This window comes from Colias croceus, chromosome 10 (genome assembly GCF_905220415.1).
Source record: "Colias croceus chromosome 10, ilColCroc2.1".
NCBI classification, from domain to species: Eukaryota; Metazoa; Arthropoda; class Insecta; order Lepidoptera; family Pieridae; genus Colias; species Colias croceus.
In genome coordinates, this window is record NC_059546.1 from 10,687,162 (window position 1) to 10,703,239 (window position 16,078).

The window sequence follows — 16,078 nt, forward strand, 5'->3', positions numbered from 1 at the left end:
CGCCCTAATAAATTATAGATCTGTGCATTATACTCTTTGGATCTGTGCGACGAGACAGTGCTACTTTATGCTTCAATTTTGGTGATGGCAACTTTTTTCTTAAATGTCTACAGTTCCGTGCAATTTATTTTTTATTTTGTGTCACTGTCAAAACTCTAAAAGAACTTTTTTCTGCCATTTATTCTGCTTCTGCCGTTTATACAAAATACAAATCCAGTTTACTAGAAAAATATCAAAATTCCACCCAAGAGTAAATAATTAAAATAAATCTACTTATCGTAATAAATAATAATATTGTTAAAAAACTGTACCTAGAAGTAAGTGTCACTAAAGTTTTCCAGAAAGTCAGAAAGTGTACTTATATATTTTGCTACTTTTATAAAACTTAATTGTTTTTTTCGTGTATTATCAATGATACGGTAAGGTGTTGGATACCAAACAAGTATAAATTTACTAAAAATTTTAATTCCTTAGTATAGTAACAGTTAACTTTTCCAAAATTATTACCTACACGATTGTGGATTGCATACGTATTCAAGTAGATAACATTCGCATTGCTATTAAACCTTCTTTAATTTTATAGATTGTCGAAAGATAATGTTTCAAGGATATATACATTTTATTTATATTCAATAATTAATGTACAATATGTATATGTATTTCTAACTAGCGGTCCGCCCCGGCTTCGCCCGTGGTACATGTTTACGTTTTCTCTATATAAGAACCATCCTCGTACTTCAAGGAAGATAATAAAAAAAAAAAATTATCGAAATCAGTTCAGCCGTTCTCGAGTTATGTGCTTGATAAAGACATTTTAGATAATACATAACTGCTGCTCATTAGTATAGAAATAAGTAGAAGTTTATTGACACGAATAAAATTTGTATGTTAATATTAAGTATTGGACAGTTTTTTCTAAACCCATCTCTTATGAATAAACATTACTACTCATAATTGAATTACATGTAAAGGTGTAAAATATCATCTCCTTGATATAGTGAATGGCATATTAAAACCAAGGGAAGTAATGTCTAAGTAAAGCAGATCACATTTCATAAAAATTTAGTCTTCTGAGTCATGCTTTTATTGATCATTGAGCAACAAGACACAATACTTAAAGAGTAAAGGTTGGATTTGTTATTATAACTCAAAAACTGTTTGACTATAAAAAATATTTTTTACCTTTGGATTTACTGAACACATGATTTTTTTTACCTATTTCACACTTCACAGTCAACCCTTGAAAAGCCTTAATCAACAGCTTATGCCTAAAATGAAGACAGTTCTTACTTTTTACAAATAAAAAAAAAAACTTATTTGTCATTTGCAGATGGGTTCTGAATCCAAGATAGTGCTGGTAACAGGAGGGTCAGGATTGGTTGGTCAGGCAATCAAGACAGTTATTGACGAGGAAAAGAAGTCAGGGTCTGCGGAAGTAGGCAATGAGAAGTGGATATTTTGCGGCTCTAAGGATGGTGACTTAAGGTATATGTCATATAATTACAGGTTTAGTTAAAATAAGTTTTTATTTGCTAACAAGCTAAGGCAAAAGATATGGTCAAAAAATCAAAATATGCACCCTCATATTTTACATACAAAACAATAAAATAGCATTATTTAAATTTCAGTAGCTTATTTGAAAGAAAACTTAAGAAAATACAATTTTCTCTAGTTACATACTAGATTATTTCACATAAGGTCTCAGTCATACTGAACAATGTATTTATAATTAGCTGAGACATAAGTGGTTTTTAGAATAATGTTTGCAGAAATAAAAAGGAAACGGAGGCATTATTTGAGAAACACAAGCCCACTCATGTGATCCACTTAGCTGCTATGGTGGGCGGCTTGTTCCACAACATGGCACATAATTTGGATTTCTTTGTAAGTTTTTTTTTATAATTAATTTTTGCTTATGCACACCATATACACTATTGTCTACCAGTGACACTTACCGTACATGAATGCCTGTACAGGTCAACGGATCATATACTGCATGGGCCTCTTCCCAAACTATTAGGATTAGATTCCTTTTGCATCAATAGATCTAAAATTTTTATAATAGGACAGAAAAAAAACGAAGCGCAGATATCAAATGTTGTGTAATGTTCCAAGTATTATTATTTTACATTACCTCTGATAGATATTGGATTACAGTTTCAGTCCATAACTTAGCTGCTGCAGACCGCAGTGACGAATTTACGTCATATAGCTTAAGTCGAGGGCAATATGGGTTCAAAAATGTATTAAATTAGTTTCTTATTGAATTGTTGTGTAAAAACATAAACAATTAATATATAATTGAAGAATTATCATATTATGTACTAGCTGTGCCCCGCAGTTTTACCAGCTAAGCCCAACAGGAGCGGAGCAATCTCCGCTCCTGTTGGTCTTAGCATTATGATATAGGCCTGTAACCTTTTTCAATATATGGGCTATCTAACACCGAAACAATTTTTCAAATCGGACCAGTAGTTCCTGAGATTAGCGCTTTCAAACAAACAAACAAACAAACTCTTCAGTTTTATAATATTAGTATCTGATAAGAGACCTAGAAAATTATAAGAATATTTTATGCCTTATCAGCCTATAACGAAATGTATCAAAAATATTTTATAATATTAACACAACAATAAACTTACTTGCAATTGACTCATATTTTTATTGAAAAATATGTTGAAATATTAGTTTTCTAATTCCAGCGTGACAATATGGCCATAAATGATAATGTGCTGTACGCCAGCTATAAACACAAAGTGCAGAAGGTTGTGTCCTGTCTCTCCACATGTATATTCCCCGATAAAATTACATATCCTATTGATGAGACTATGGTAAGTTCACTTCAATCAATTTTTTTTTTTTACTTTAATAATAATTATTGTAGTTTGTAGCAGTAACCTTGTTTATAAATATATTGTGATCGTCGATCAGGTTCTCGAAATAAAATCATATTATATAAATATATTCTCTCAATGATGATTGAGGTTTTAAACCTCTCATGCAAAAAGCCCGTCTTCTTTTATAAATTTGTACATTGACATTGTTGTATGTCTGTCTGTGGCATGGCAGCTCACAAACGGATGGACTATTTCATTTCAAATCCAGTTACTTACCTTGTTCCAAGCTATGTTTATGAAATAGGTCAGATCGATCTTGTTATTATTGTCTTATTTTTTCTTGATCCTTTCGTGCCCCGACTCCGAATCGCACTCGACCAATTTGTGATAATAGAAAATTTTAATTGTAACTATTTATTTTACAGGTGCATAACGGACCGCCTCACAGCTCCAACTATGGCTACAGCTATGCTAAGAGGATGATCGATGTATTAAATAGGTGAGGCTTTATTGTATTAATAAAAAAAATTCTCCTCTCTGTAGCAGTCAGCTGCTGCCATAGCAGCTCAGTAACACGTTTTTTGTATAAACGTGTAATGATATGTGATCCAATTTTGGTGCTACATAAATCATCAATACGAGGCTGTACTTATTAACTTCTCTGAGCTTATGCATTTTGTCTCGAACCTCACTTTAACTTAGCCACTTTTCCTTCATTTTGTCACTTAAACTTAAGTTAAACTTGTTCAGGGGCTACGCTGAACAGCACGGATGCCGCTTCACATCAGTAATACCGTGCAACGTGTTCGGGCCACACGACAACTTCTCCCTCGCCACCAGCCACGTGATACCGGCGCTGATACGCAGGATGGACGATGCTGTGACGAACGGTGAGATATTATACTGTCCAGGAGTCATGCTGAACAAGTCAGTAATACCGTGCAACATGTTCGGGCCACAAATCTAACATAATTTAATAAAAATTAAGAAAATTTTGAAAGAATTAGTCAATAATTACTTAAAAATACAAATTAATGATTTGCATCACGTAATGGGGTAACCCAAATTTTCAACATATTTCCAATTTCGTTTTAAAAACATTGTTTTTCCATTACAGGCGACAAAACATTCTCAGTATGGGGCACAGGATCACCGCTGCGGCAGTTTATTTACTCGCTCGATATCGCTAAGCTTTTTGTGTGGACACTGCGGCATTATGATAGTGTGGAGCCGCTTATATTGTCCGGTGAGAACTAAATATTGTTTTTATTTTTCGGGTAATTATCATTAACGAAAATAAAATTATCTACTCGCCGGTAAATGTGCTGTCAAAACCGATCTAAGACGATACTAATGGCAACACTATTAGTGTGCAGTGGAGCACAGGCAAACAAAAATAATTTTGGTATTTCATTAATAATTTATGAAATACATAAAGAACTGGCGTTGCAAGTGCTTAAAGCTTAAAACATTATTATATTGACCAAAATCTAAACTCTAAAGAAATCACTGTTTCTATACTATTCAGCTTACTAATCTTATTTACATTTTCAGTGGACGAAGAAGACGAAGTAACAATAAGCAAAGCGGCGGAAGCTATAAAGAAAGCACACGGGTTTGCCGGCGAAATTGTATACGATACTAGCAAAGCAGACGGACAGTATAAGAAAACAGCTTCTAACAAGAAATTACGATCTCTTTACAAGGAATTTACATTTACCCCCTTTGAGCAAGCCATACAAGACACTGTAACGTGGTTTAAAAATAATAGGGAACATGCTAGATTGTGAAATATATAATTTATTTATGTTTATAGTGGTTTTATTTCATATGTTACTGATATTGAAATTCGGCTTTTTGTTGCTCCGGCCAATTTTAAACAAGGTCCTATTTTAAATAAATAGATATACATTTATAAAGAATAGAAAAAATTCGATCATGAGGCGGGACTCGGGAATTTTTTCTATTCTTTATTTTATATTTATAAAGCATTTGAATGCCAAAAAACCAAAAATATCAAATTCAAGGTCCAGACAAAATTACTATTTATCTAAAAATAATCATTATAAATAAAAAAGTCCATTTTCTTGGGATCGATTTTTAAACTGAACTCTTAAGCTAATTTCGCATGAGATTTGAGAAGATTGATTAGGTACGTATGCAACTTTCAACTTGTGTTAAAGGGGAGCAGCGACAGTAAGTATTTGTTACGATACAACTCAACTACATAATTAGCACCTACACCATTATTCAGTATATTTTTTTTATGTTGGAACAACTCGAGAGAAGCGATTAGCTCTTAATGCCATGTAGGAATTGAAAAGGAGGAGGAAAAAATACAAATTATATTTAAAATAATATTTATTTAACTCCAGTCCTTAATAAGCTAAAAAATTCATAAATAAAACTCGGAGATGTAATACAATGTCGAAATAACAATCAAGCGCATCTTTTAATTTTTCCCCATATCTTGGAAATTTTATTTATTTATATGGTTTTATTTATATGGTGGATTATAACATCTTCATCATGATTAATACACCTATTATGGCAATATTAAAAGAACAAATTCCACAAGACGTTATACTGTCGTATTACATATCACAAAATTTCGAATAACAACATTTTTTTATTTAATAACAATAAATAGACACATATTTAAGAATTACTGATTAGCGTGACAAAATCAACATTGAGTATAGAACACATGGCAACATTTTTTCTTGACAGATAATACAATTTGAATATTATGACTATGTTAATTGTAAACATTATTTTTACTACTAGATGATTTAAAACTAATTAAAAAGCAAGCCCATGTTCGTCGTATGTAACAAAGATCTTCTCAATGGCCGTGACGTAGGCCGCTGTGCGCACGTCGAGCCCCAGGTTGTGTTTTGATGCCGCTTTTTTCACGTTCTGAAATTTAAGAAGAATTTATTATAATAGTATTATGATAACATTAAGAACTTTTAAAGAAAATACACACCTTTTTCTTTAAGTACTATAATATTTACTGGGAATATAAGTGTAAGTGCAAGTGATTAGTGAGCGACTGCATGTTAACAAAATGCTGTAAATGTTTTAAAAATTGCAAAAAAACGATAGCAACACTTTCAATTAATTGTCGTGGAAATTAAATAGATGAGGTGTGAAGTGGTGATGGGTTGTTTCTGGTCGGGGTGCGGTGCTCATTGCTACTCATAAATAATGTTCTTTTATACTATAAATTATGTGCCGGTTTAAGCACCTATAGCTTTCCTTATCTACGAAAGTAATTTCAGTTGATTTTGTTTCAAAATGTTAAAAGTTTGCATCTGACTTTTAGGGAGCAGTTTTTAAACTAAGTACAATGTTGTATATTAAATGTATATGTAAATATTATAAGAGAATATAGATTTTTATACGTACATTACAAGCATTAATCATAGAGTACTCCAGCCCAGAGGTGACAATATGTTTCTCGCTAGCTCCCGACATGAGAGACTGGAATAGCTCTGTGGGACGGATCTTTGCGTCTATGTTCGACATCTTCAGCGATTGTTCTACGGAATCTGTGGATAATTTTAGATTTGAGTTTTATATTGATATAAATAGTAGTAAGTGGCAACACTGATTGGAAAATATTTCTTTATTGATTTCGGTGATTCTTGAGAACAATTAATTCGGCAATTCAATGTTACAAGTAAAAAAATGGTTGTTGTGTGTTGTTGTAGTCGGCTATTAAAAAAAATTCACTAAACACAAGACAATGGGAATGTGCGAGCGAAATATTACAATATAGTTATTAAAATATTTATGAGCATTCATTATCAATTTAAATATAATAAATAGAGTCTAAGCTACAAACTTCTCCATTCCATACATACCCAACAGCGCAGTATTCGAGTCCCGCCAGAACTTAATAGACAATTTCCCGAAGCTGACATGGTTCAAGTTCTTCAGAAACTCAAAGTACGACACAGTGACTCCCCCCGCGTTGGTCAGCAAGTCGGGTAAGCAGAGGATTCTCTTCTCACGCAAGATGGCGTCCGCGCCGGGCGTGGTCGGACCGTTCGCACCTTCTGTTATTATCTGTAGAAAATAAAGAAAATAAGGTAGATGTACCTTATTTTCTTAAAAAAAGACGTTTAGACTTTCTTCTAAAAAAAGACGTCCCACAGATGTGGGTCGTCGGTCTGACGTCTTTTTTTAGGTCCATGCTGTGGGAAGTTTGGAAAAAGCAACAAATAGGGCTAAAAACAAGAAGGGAATAACAAATACGGGTGATGGGTTCGAAAAACTGTTAAAAATGGTATCTAGTATCTGAGAAAAAAAGACAGAAGAAGGCTAGTACTCGAATTTACTGCGTAAAAAAGTTAGTTCTCATATTAGTGAGAACTAATAGAAAATATTAAAAAAACAAAGATATGATTGAATTTTAAGAGCCAGCGCGCACGAGCAACTTTGTCTCCGCAACTATTTAGTCTCTCCCATCAAATTGTATGGGGAGTTGCGTCGCTACGTGCGCGCACTTTCATACTAGCCCATGGGTGGAGAGACAAAATAGTGAAGGAGACAAAATAGTTGCGGAGACAATATAGTTGCGGAGACAAAGTTTCTCGTGCGTGCTGGCTCTTAGTTTACGCGATTGTGTAATTGGATTTCAGAACTTAAAACGGGGTAAATAAATATTGCAAAAGAAACATACAACTTCTAAGATCATTTTATTCTATAAATCACACCATACCTTACAATTAAATTTGCACGCGTTTTCCGAAGTGATCGTCTTCTCTAACGCGGCGACGACCAGAATATCACACTTCTCGTACATGAGCTCGGGCCCGCACTCCTGCGCTCCGGGGTAGCCTTTAACGCTGCCTTTGTTCTTTGCTTTGTATTCCATCAAGTCCTGTTTGTTATAATAATATGTTATAATAAAAATAATGGGAAAAACCTAGAGTAGTCAAACATAGTATGAAAATAGCTACGTGTTACAGTTACTGAACTAGAATTTTTGTTTCTATGACATGATAGTCTGCGAAAGGATGCTTCGATTTAGTGTTTTATTTATTATACACTTATATTCGTCCTTAAAAAAATTATTAGCTATTTTTGCTGAAAATAGAAGCCGTCTTAAGAATATTTAGTTTTTTTGCAATACATACAAGCAAAATTTCGGTTAAAGTCCTCAAACTGGAGGAATTTTACTTATTTTTTAATTAATTTAATTTTTAACTGACCATACTCTGAATGCCCTCATTGTTCTTAAGGCAGCAGTCGAACTCGACCACACCGATGATCTTGACACCACTGTCCTGTAAATAGACAGCGGTCCAACTGCCCACGTTGCCGAAACCTTGGATGATCGCTGTTTTACCCTGAAAATGAATTTATCACCATTTCATTATTTGCTGTACATTTTCATCACATAATTTTGATGCCACTTTATTATGCTGCCAGCTAATCTACACTTTATAATTACCTAATATTATAAAGAGGAAAACTTTATTTGTTTGATTGTAATGAATAGGCTTATAAACTACTGGACCGATTTTAAAAATTCTTTCACCATTCGAAAGCTACATTATCCACGAGTAATATAGGCTATATATTATCACGCTAAGACCAACAGGAGCGGAGCCACGCGGGTGAAACCGCGCGGCACAGCTAGTGTCAGATATTTTTGCCGCGTACGGGCAGATAACATTGAACTAGTTCTTGTGACAGATATTTTTGCTAAGGGAGACCTAAGGCGTCCATTTGGTATCTTTGAATATTTCCAAAGAAGTTTCACTTCTGACACGTGTGCCGACACGCTCTTTTTTTATTCAGCACATGTCACCTTAAACCCCGGCTCGATGCCGATCAGCTGGCACCACTGCGGGTCGTGCACGAACTCGCTGGTGGTGATGTACACCCCGCGGCCGGTCGCCTCCACGCGCCCGTGGATCCCCCCGCCGTTGATAGGCTTGCCCGTCACGCATGCTGCCGCGTTTAGGTCGTTGTAGCCTAAGATAATAATAATAATCAATATTTCAGGACAATTTTCACATACGGCACGATCTGATCCCATACTAAGGTTTCGATGACAGACATAGATATGGCACTAGGTACGGTAATAAGCATCACTAAAATACGTATAAAACATCGCTTTCGAACTGTCAGAAAACAAGGGTGAAAAAACAGGTGAAAAGCTAATAGAATTAAAAAAAAATATGCTGCGTTTAGGTCGTTGTATTTAGAAATGTCGTCTAAATTTTACAATAGACGTAGAAATACTATTATATACAGTGGGCACCAAAAGAAGGATACCAGACAAACCACTAAAAATGCACCACCAAGACTAAGGTCACACTTACTTAAAAAATTCCTTTAAAGAAATTTTTTCGTAGGTGAGGGGATGGTCATTTTAAGATAAACCAGCCATAATTATTATAATAATTGGATTGATGTTAAACTAAAAATAACTAAATGATATAAAATTAATTCTTTGTTACTTTTGTTATTGTTGTTTGTTACATTAATTAAATTATTATTATAATGGTTTTTATAAATAGATGGCGATTGTACCTACATAATTAAGAACAGGAAAATTTATTTTTGGTCTTCATTAGTAATACTAATTGTACCTAGATTTAATATATCTAATTAAATAAATTAATTAATTCGTTATATCCATTATCTATAATATAAATAACTTGTTATCTATACTAATATTATAAAGCTGAAGAGTTTGTTTGTTTGTTTGAACGCGCTAATCTCGGGAACTACTGGTCCGATTTGAAAAATTATTTCGGTGTTAGATAGCTCATTTATCGAGGAAGGCTTATAGGCTATATACCATCACGCTACGACCAACAGGAGAGGAGCCACGGGGGTGAAAGCGCGGAGCGGCTAGTAATATATATAAATTACCCAAAGTTTTGATGTAGGTGTCCACAATCCACGACATTTCTCTGCCCGATGTGTTTACATCTGGAGCTGGGACGTCTATTCCAGCTCCTGTAGTAAATAAGATTAATTATATTATTTAAAGTCGAAATAAAGTTAATTGAAAAAAATAACTACATAAACTGGTTGTCATAGCGCTTTTTAAGTACCACGTACGAAGTTTGTACGTTTAAAAATCTTATCAATAAATTGTGTAGGTACTCTCAATCATACTTATATTAAAAATAAAAAAACAATTTATTTTAGTAGAATAGATTACCGATGTAATTCTTCTTAGCCAGTTCTAGGGTGTATCGTCGAGTTATCCTTTGTAATTCTGCTACTGTATATTTTTTTGGATTTATAGCGACACCTGTAACGAATGAGTTAACAAAATATAAAGAAAGTAATTGTAATGTTTCTTTTTTGTGTAAAATGTGAAAACATACCCTACGACTTGAGATAGACAAAGAGATATACGATACGATTGATAAGTACAAATATTATCAAGAGCAAAGATTTGATTGTTTGAATTGAATAGGCTCCAAAACTACTGGACCGATTTTAAATATATTTTACCATTAGAATCTACATTATCCTTGATTAACATAGGCTATATTTAAGCGGAAGTACGACGACCGACGAGCGGATAGTTTCATATAATACTGAAAGTTTAGGTCAAAATATTACGAATTCCCACTTAGAGAAGATATAAAATTATTGCCAGACCTCCTTTAGCCCCTCCAAAGGGAATGTTAGAGCAGGCACACTTGTATGTCATGAGAGCGGCGAGAGCCTTCACTTCTTCTAAATCTACTTGGTCTGAAAATCTGATTCCTAGAAATGATTTGGTGTTAATTACACTTTGTAGAACCAGTTTAGGTTTATGAAGTTTTCTAGTTGTTATTTCTAATTTTCATTTTTCAGAAACACTACGAAAAGTTCATAGCTACAAAGTAGCTACGATAATGATGTAACCAAACATTTTCCATGATGCATTTTTGAAGTGTAACTTCTTTATCGGGGTTGAAAAAAAATTTAGTGTAACATTTTTTCGTTACGCGTGACATTTTTCCGTTACGCGCCATCTTTTTCTTATCACTACCACGCGTGATTCGACGTATGTATTTCTGTAAAGTTGCTTAAAGTAAATTATTTTTTGAAAAATAAGGTCATAAAGAAGTTCACTTCTTACGTGTGTACACTAGTACACGCACACATTTTTATAATGATGAAGATTTGAATTTATAATAAATTTTAATTATAATAAAAGCTATTATAAATAGAAAAACTTTGAAATTAAAATTGGATTGCGAACACACACACGTATAAAGTGCGTGCGTTACAAAAGAAACGTTGAGACTTGTAGGTGCGCGCTTCAACGTCTTAGGTGACAAAGTTTTTATATACCTAAATATTTAATTATATTATTTATAATTTATATACCTACAGTAAGTATAAAGTATTCACCTCCTTTACAAGGCAACCGATGAACGCTATGCTGCGAGCGATACGCGTGAACTATCTCATAGTCACCGTTCTTTCGTTGCAACGGGAACTCGAATTGTAACGAACTATTGCAGGAGCCCATCACCTTCAATAGTTTTGTATTATTAAAACTAGAGTCAAGTATTTATGCTGTTTACTATCTAAAAGCCCAATACGAGAATATTATATACTTACTGTATATTAATTACATATATGGTTTTTTCAGCATTATACGGGTAACGATGATACCTATCATTTATTAGTTTGATTACTTTTCAGAATTTTATTTAATCAATCAATCTACAATACGCACTTGAACCATAAAACCAGCTTTAAGAACGTAAAATAACACTCAACATACCTTAAGAATACCAGCAACTCTTTGCTGTCGTTTCTTATCCGAAAAGTGTGTGTGTTTTTTCAAATATTCCACCAACGTAGGTTCACAAACCTTCACAGCGAAATGGTAGTAATATTCTACCATTTTATAGAAACTTGGGTTGGGATCATCCATAACTTTCTTCAAATGTTCAGGTATCTCATATTGTCTAATGCTCAGTCTTATGGGCCCACTTTTTACAGTTAATCCTAGGTTTATTATTTTCTTATACAGAGGAGTTAAAGCCATAATTTTAGTGAAAAAACTAATTAAATTAAATAAATTAAGACACGATTTTAATAATATCAATGACAAATAATATAAATTAACGTAGCCACCGTGATTTACGTGACATGTTTTTATATTTACATTCTGAAAACTTGTATTTCATTAAAAATGACAGAAATGATAAAACTTCTTTCACAAAATCACAGACAAAATTTATTATCGTCCATCGTCAAAATCCTGCGTAATTTTATTTTCTGCTTGAAATACACTTTACATACAATTACAGTTAGGGTCATATTACACGAACGGTTTTCCCGCCGCGGGAATCCGCTCGCACAAAGCTGCCGCAGACCATCAAACTACACGGGACGCGGTCTAGTCGTCTAGACTATAGTTAGTTTTTTTGTTTTAATAACAGCAAATATTACTTTTCAAATAATAATTTTCTTTCGAAGCAATTATTTCGTTTATAGAACATTTGTAGCGTTCAATTTTTCAAACGCACGGTTTATTTCAATTTATTTAAAAAAATACCCAGTCATGAATCAAATGAATTCCAATGCAATATTTTTTATATTTTTAATAGATATTTTAATTGAGTTAAAAAATGAAACTCAAATTCAATAAATATCATTTAATCACTTATCGAGCCTACAAATCGGATTATTCTGGACCATTTGCAGGTCTACCTTAGGGCCGACCAGGTCCCTAATGTTATTGAGTCCATACTTGATCATAGTGGGCCTTTCGAGGGACAGACCCCAAGCGATGACATTAACGTCTTCAGGTAGACCCATGGGCAGGAGCATCTCTGGTCGGAAAACGCCAGAATTTCCTATCTCTATCCATTTTCCGAGACCTGAAAATAATATTTCAATGTAATAAATACATTGACTTATTATAAACAACTACACAAACATTTACAATCGCCTATAAAAAAAGTCATTAAAAATATCGGAGCGGTTTTGTATAAACATAAAGATAAATTTACACAAATAAAATAAAAAATTTCATTTAAATTAAAAAGTAAAAACTTATTTCGTTTAATATAAAACTCTGCTTTATAGATGCAGAGGCAGAGTTTTGGTAATTTGAGAATAGAAGTAAGTACACAAATACAATAAAAAATTATTTCTGCCAAGTTAAAATTAAACTAAATAGCATCTACCAAAATTTTTCTACCCCCAAAACTCACCCGTATGATACGCGAAGATCTCCATACTGGGTTCCGTGTACGGATTATAAGCCGGTTTGAACTGCAGCTTGTCGAAGCCGAGTCTCCGGAAGAAGGTATCCAGTTCGCTGATCAGGTCTGCAAGCCCTAACCCTCGACCAGCCACCACACCTTCCACCTGGTGGAACTCCGCTAGGTGGGTAGCGTCGAGCGTCTCGTTACGGAATACCTGGAAATTGAAATATGGAAGTGAAGAACTTTTGTCTAGGGGTGTAACAATCATTCTGACAAATATCTTATAAGTATAATGTAAGCGCTGATCCCATTTTGATGAAATCTTAAAGAGAAAAGTTGATGTTATGATAAATTAGCTTGTAACGAAATATAAAATGCTTTCAAGTTTTAATAAAAAGTGATAAAAATTTAATACATTTTTTAAAATAGCAGACAAACAGGGGTTGCTTTCTGACCGGTCGACAAACGCAACTCTATGTGCAAAATGTAAAATTTTAATGGGATAAATAATTGCTTTCTATTTTTTATAACAATAACAAAATAGAAGAAAAAAAAAACATTTAGCGAAATCTGTCCAGCTGTTTAATAACAACAATAAAATATCTTTATTATAGACATACAATATCCATATATTTTCTAAATCAAAGTTTCGCATACTATTTAAGTTATTTTTTTTTAATTTATATTCGAAAAATACATACATTTATTAAAATCTACAAATCTTATAAATAATAAAGCCTACCTTATCAATACTAAAGTACTTCTGCGAGGTGAAGTCCTTCTGCTGCGCTAGGTTGTACAGCATGCGCGCGCTGACCGCCGTCGTGTGCGTGCGCAGTAGATTCTTTTGGGCTTCTTCTATCTTCCACTCGTATCTGTAACCCTACTCTTTGTTGGTTATTTTATTGTTAACTATAAATTTTAAAAAGTTGAAGAGTTTGTTTGTTTGAAGAATCATTTAAAAATTGGAATAATAATCCTTTTCAGATTAGACTAAGTTGTATTGGTCCTGGGGCCTAATATAATAGTGAGGAACACGACGCAACATGATTGCATCAATACAAATGCAAGTCAAGCACTAAATATAAGTGCATTTATATTGATTTAGATATTTTTGCTTATGCAATTGAAAAAATCTACCTAGCACATATTTATTGCAATAAATAAACAGTACAATAATTGTAGAATAAAATGCACGTTTGTTTTATTGTGAAGAAAGTATGAAAATTTTTAATTATATGAATACATATATTTAGGTCTTATTTTATATTATTTAATTAAACCCTACCTGTGATCCATAGCCCCCTTCGCTGTGCACCTTCTTGACTCTTTCCAAATAATCCATTGGGAATTCAGTACTCTTAGCTGGTGAGGAGATGAAGAAGGTATCATGAGCATCTCTCGCTGGATGCTGTTGTGGCTGGAACAGCGCATCGAAGTTCCAGAACGAACTCTCCACATATTGGTTCGTCGGCATCTCCGTGAAACCCATCTCAAGGAATATCTCTCGGAACTCAGAGCGAACCTTTAGGAGTGGATGCAGGTGGCCACATTCTGGTGGCTGACCTGCAAGTATGTAGTACACTGTGAGATGATGTATCAACAACAAGGTCCTTAAGACATGTCTTTGTAAATGTTAATATAACACCTACATTTTATCCAACTTCAAAAAAAAGGAGGAGGTTATCAATTTATTTTTTTTTAAGCTATAAATACAAATATATAAAAGAGACTGGTTCAGTATATAGTTTAATATTTTGTTTAGAAATAATTAATAATTTTAAATCACTCGTGGTTCTTATCAGATTTAATGAAAATTTATATAATAAAATCAAATTTTAAAGAAAGAAAAAAAAATTACCCAAAGCATCAAAATTGTAAGGTTTGAACTGCAACTCCTTCCACGCTCCACTCATAAGCATTTCGGTTGTTAAATCAGTCTCTAATTTCTTTATAGACGTTGCAAATTGTGGTCCTTTTGTTAAAACAAAGCTCTTTAGAGTTATTTCTTGTAGAAGCTTGCGTTTTTTATAATCATTCCGCACACTATCAGTTAAGTTATCTATTCCTTTCTTAATTTCAATCAAGTTTTCTTGGACTGTGTCAGTGATGGTATCTATTTTTTTTTTAACTAGTGGTGCTCCACCAGATTTGTCTATGAATATCCAACCAGAGGACATAGCTTTGCTGAATCCTACTTTTGCATTTGGTACTTTCTGTAACAAAATAATGGATAAACTAAATCATATTTTATTCATATCAATAATTTGAAACGACATACTTATTGGGAAATGCTATTAAAATTTAAGAAGGTAGGAATTATTCAGTCACTTATTGCAGTAATTACATCATTCAGTAAAGACTAAAGTAGTGTGTAAGTAAAGTGATCATTCTAATGCTAGTTACATACCTTCATAACTTCTGCCTGAGGTATGCCCTCGTCGGGAATACTTCTGTACAAGACAGCTTCATGGCTGCCGTGATCAGCGACCAGCTGTCCTTCCTCAGTTAAACCCCATTTCGTTGTTTTAACTGCTTCTGATACAACCATTTCAAGTGCTTCAACACTTTTAACGGCACCAACAATTTTTTGATGATCTTCATTGAATTCAGCAGCCAATTTTAACGTATCTACTTTATCACATTTATCTAAATAATGTAAAATCCGTTCATTTAGTTCCATTTTGATAAATTCTATTTCTTTTAGGTTATAAACTCAAATCATCAATTTTAATGCCTACAAATAATATTTGACACTTTTCACGACATTAGTGACGTTTTCCAACAGCTGAGTGCTGACAAGAGCAAATGACACGATGCCCAACGGGGAATTCAGAATACTTGCATATTTGACTTGATTGAATGGATTCAAGTGCAAGAATGGAAATAATATTGTTCTGTCGTTAGATATATTTTTTAAATATTATTATAATAACTGTTTATCTTTAAAAATCAATCATTAGTAGAAAATACTGTTTGTGGCACTCGAGGATTGCCGCGGCCAGCCGCGGCCTAAAGCTATTCTGCATCGCATCCTGCATCGCA

The 16,078-nt window shown here is 33.5% G+C and overlaps 3 protein-coding genes across 5 annotated transcripts; 1 reads left to right on the forward strand and 2 right to left on the reverse strand.

Annotated features, from left to right (window-relative positions):
• Positions 1–129: 129 nt before the first annotated feature.
• LOC123695140 (GDP-L-fucose synthase) lies at positions 130–4,648 on the forward strand. 2 transcript variants are annotated; one of them, XM_045640879.1, is made up of 8 exons: positions 130–317; positions 1,331–1,485; positions 1,770–1,884; positions 2,703–2,831; positions 3,263–3,336; positions 3,588–3,727; positions 3,955–4,083; positions 4,392–4,648. In XM_045640879.1, the coding sequence occupies exons 2-8, from the start codon at positions 1,331–1,333 to the stop codon at positions 4,625–4,627; spliced, it is 978 nt and encodes a 325-aa protein (XP_045496835.1). In that variant the 5' UTR covers positions 130–317; the 3' UTR covers positions 4,628–4,648. The 2 variants fall into 2 exon arrangements, with proteins under 2 accessions (XP_045496835.1, XP_045496836.1); XM_045640880.1 differs by lacking the exon at positions 130–317 and adding an exon at positions 338–419.
• A 701-nt stretch (positions 4,649–5,349) lies between these two features.
• Positions 5,350–11,911, reverse strand: LOC123694895 (glutamate dehydrogenase, mitochondrial-like). Of its 2 annotated transcripts, XM_045640505.1 has the most exons (11): positions 11,599–11,911; positions 11,220–11,343; positions 10,479–10,586; positions 10,030–10,122; positions 9,735–9,821; positions 8,662–8,828; positions 8,060–8,197; positions 7,567–7,728; positions 6,707–6,911; positions 6,249–6,391; positions 5,350–5,756 (listed from the first exon to the last, which is right to left on the reverse strand). In XM_045640505.1, the coding sequence occupies exons 1-11, from the start codon at positions 11,863–11,865 to the stop codon at positions 5,640–5,642; spliced, it is 1,611 nt and encodes a 536-aa protein (XP_045496461.1). In that variant the 5' UTR covers positions 11,866–11,911; the 3' UTR covers positions 5,350–5,639. The 2 variants fall into 2 exon arrangements, with proteins under 2 accessions (XP_045496461.1, XP_045496462.1); XM_045640506.1 differs by lacking the exon at positions 11,220–11,343 and having other exon boundaries at positions 11,599–11,640.
• A 552-nt stretch (positions 11,912–12,463) lies between these two features.
• LOC123695120 (phenylalanine--tRNA ligase alpha subunit) lies at positions 12,464–15,795 on the reverse strand. The gene is made up of 6 exons (XM_045640851.1): positions 15,444–15,795; positions 14,895–15,249; positions 14,322–14,599; positions 13,776–13,916; positions 13,040–13,247; positions 12,464–12,703 (listed from the first exon to the last, which is right to left on the reverse strand). The coding sequence occupies exons 1-6, from the start codon at positions 15,714–15,716 to the stop codon at positions 12,483–12,485; spliced, it is 1,476 nt and encodes a 491-aa protein (XP_045496807.1). The 5' UTR covers positions 15,717–15,795; the 3' UTR covers positions 12,464–12,482.
• Between the last annotated feature and the right edge of the window lie 283 nt (positions 15,796–16,078).

Coding starts and splice junctions, on each gene's coding strand:
- LOC123695140 (XM_045640879.1), top strand. CDS start 1,331: ATGGGTTCTGAATCCAAGATAGTGCTGGTAACAGGAGGGTCAGGATTG. Junction 3,337..3,587: donor ATGATCGATGTATTAAATAG/GTGAGGCTTTAT, acceptor AAACTTGTTCAG/GGGCTACGCTGAACAGCACG. Junction 3,728..3,954: donor GGACGATGCTGTGACGAACG/GTGAGATATTAT, acceptor TTTCCATTACAG/GCGACAAAACATTCTCAGTA.
- LOC123694895 (XM_045640505.1), bottom strand. CDS start 11,865: ATGGCTTTAACTCCTCTGTATAAGAAAATAATAAACCTAGGATTAACT. Junction 10,587..11,219: donor TCGGTTGCCTTGTAAAGGAG/GTGAATACTTTA, acceptor AATCATTTCTAG/GAATCAGATTTTCAGACCAA. Junction 9,822..10,029: donor GGCTAAGAAGAATTACATCG/GTAATCTATTCT, acceptor TATTTACTACAG/GAGCTGGAATAGACGTCCCA.
- LOC123695120 (XM_045640851.1), bottom strand. CDS start 15,716: ATGGAACTAAATGAACGGATTTTACATTATTTAGATAAATGTGATAAA. Junction 13,248..13,775: donor AGTACTTTAGTATTGATAAG/GTAGGCTTTATT, acceptor TTCAATTTCCAG/GTATTCCGTAACGAGACGCT. Junction 12,704..13,039: donor GATCTTCGCGTATCATACGG/GTGAGTTTTGGG, acceptor TATTATTTTCAG/GTCTCGGAAAATGGATAGAG.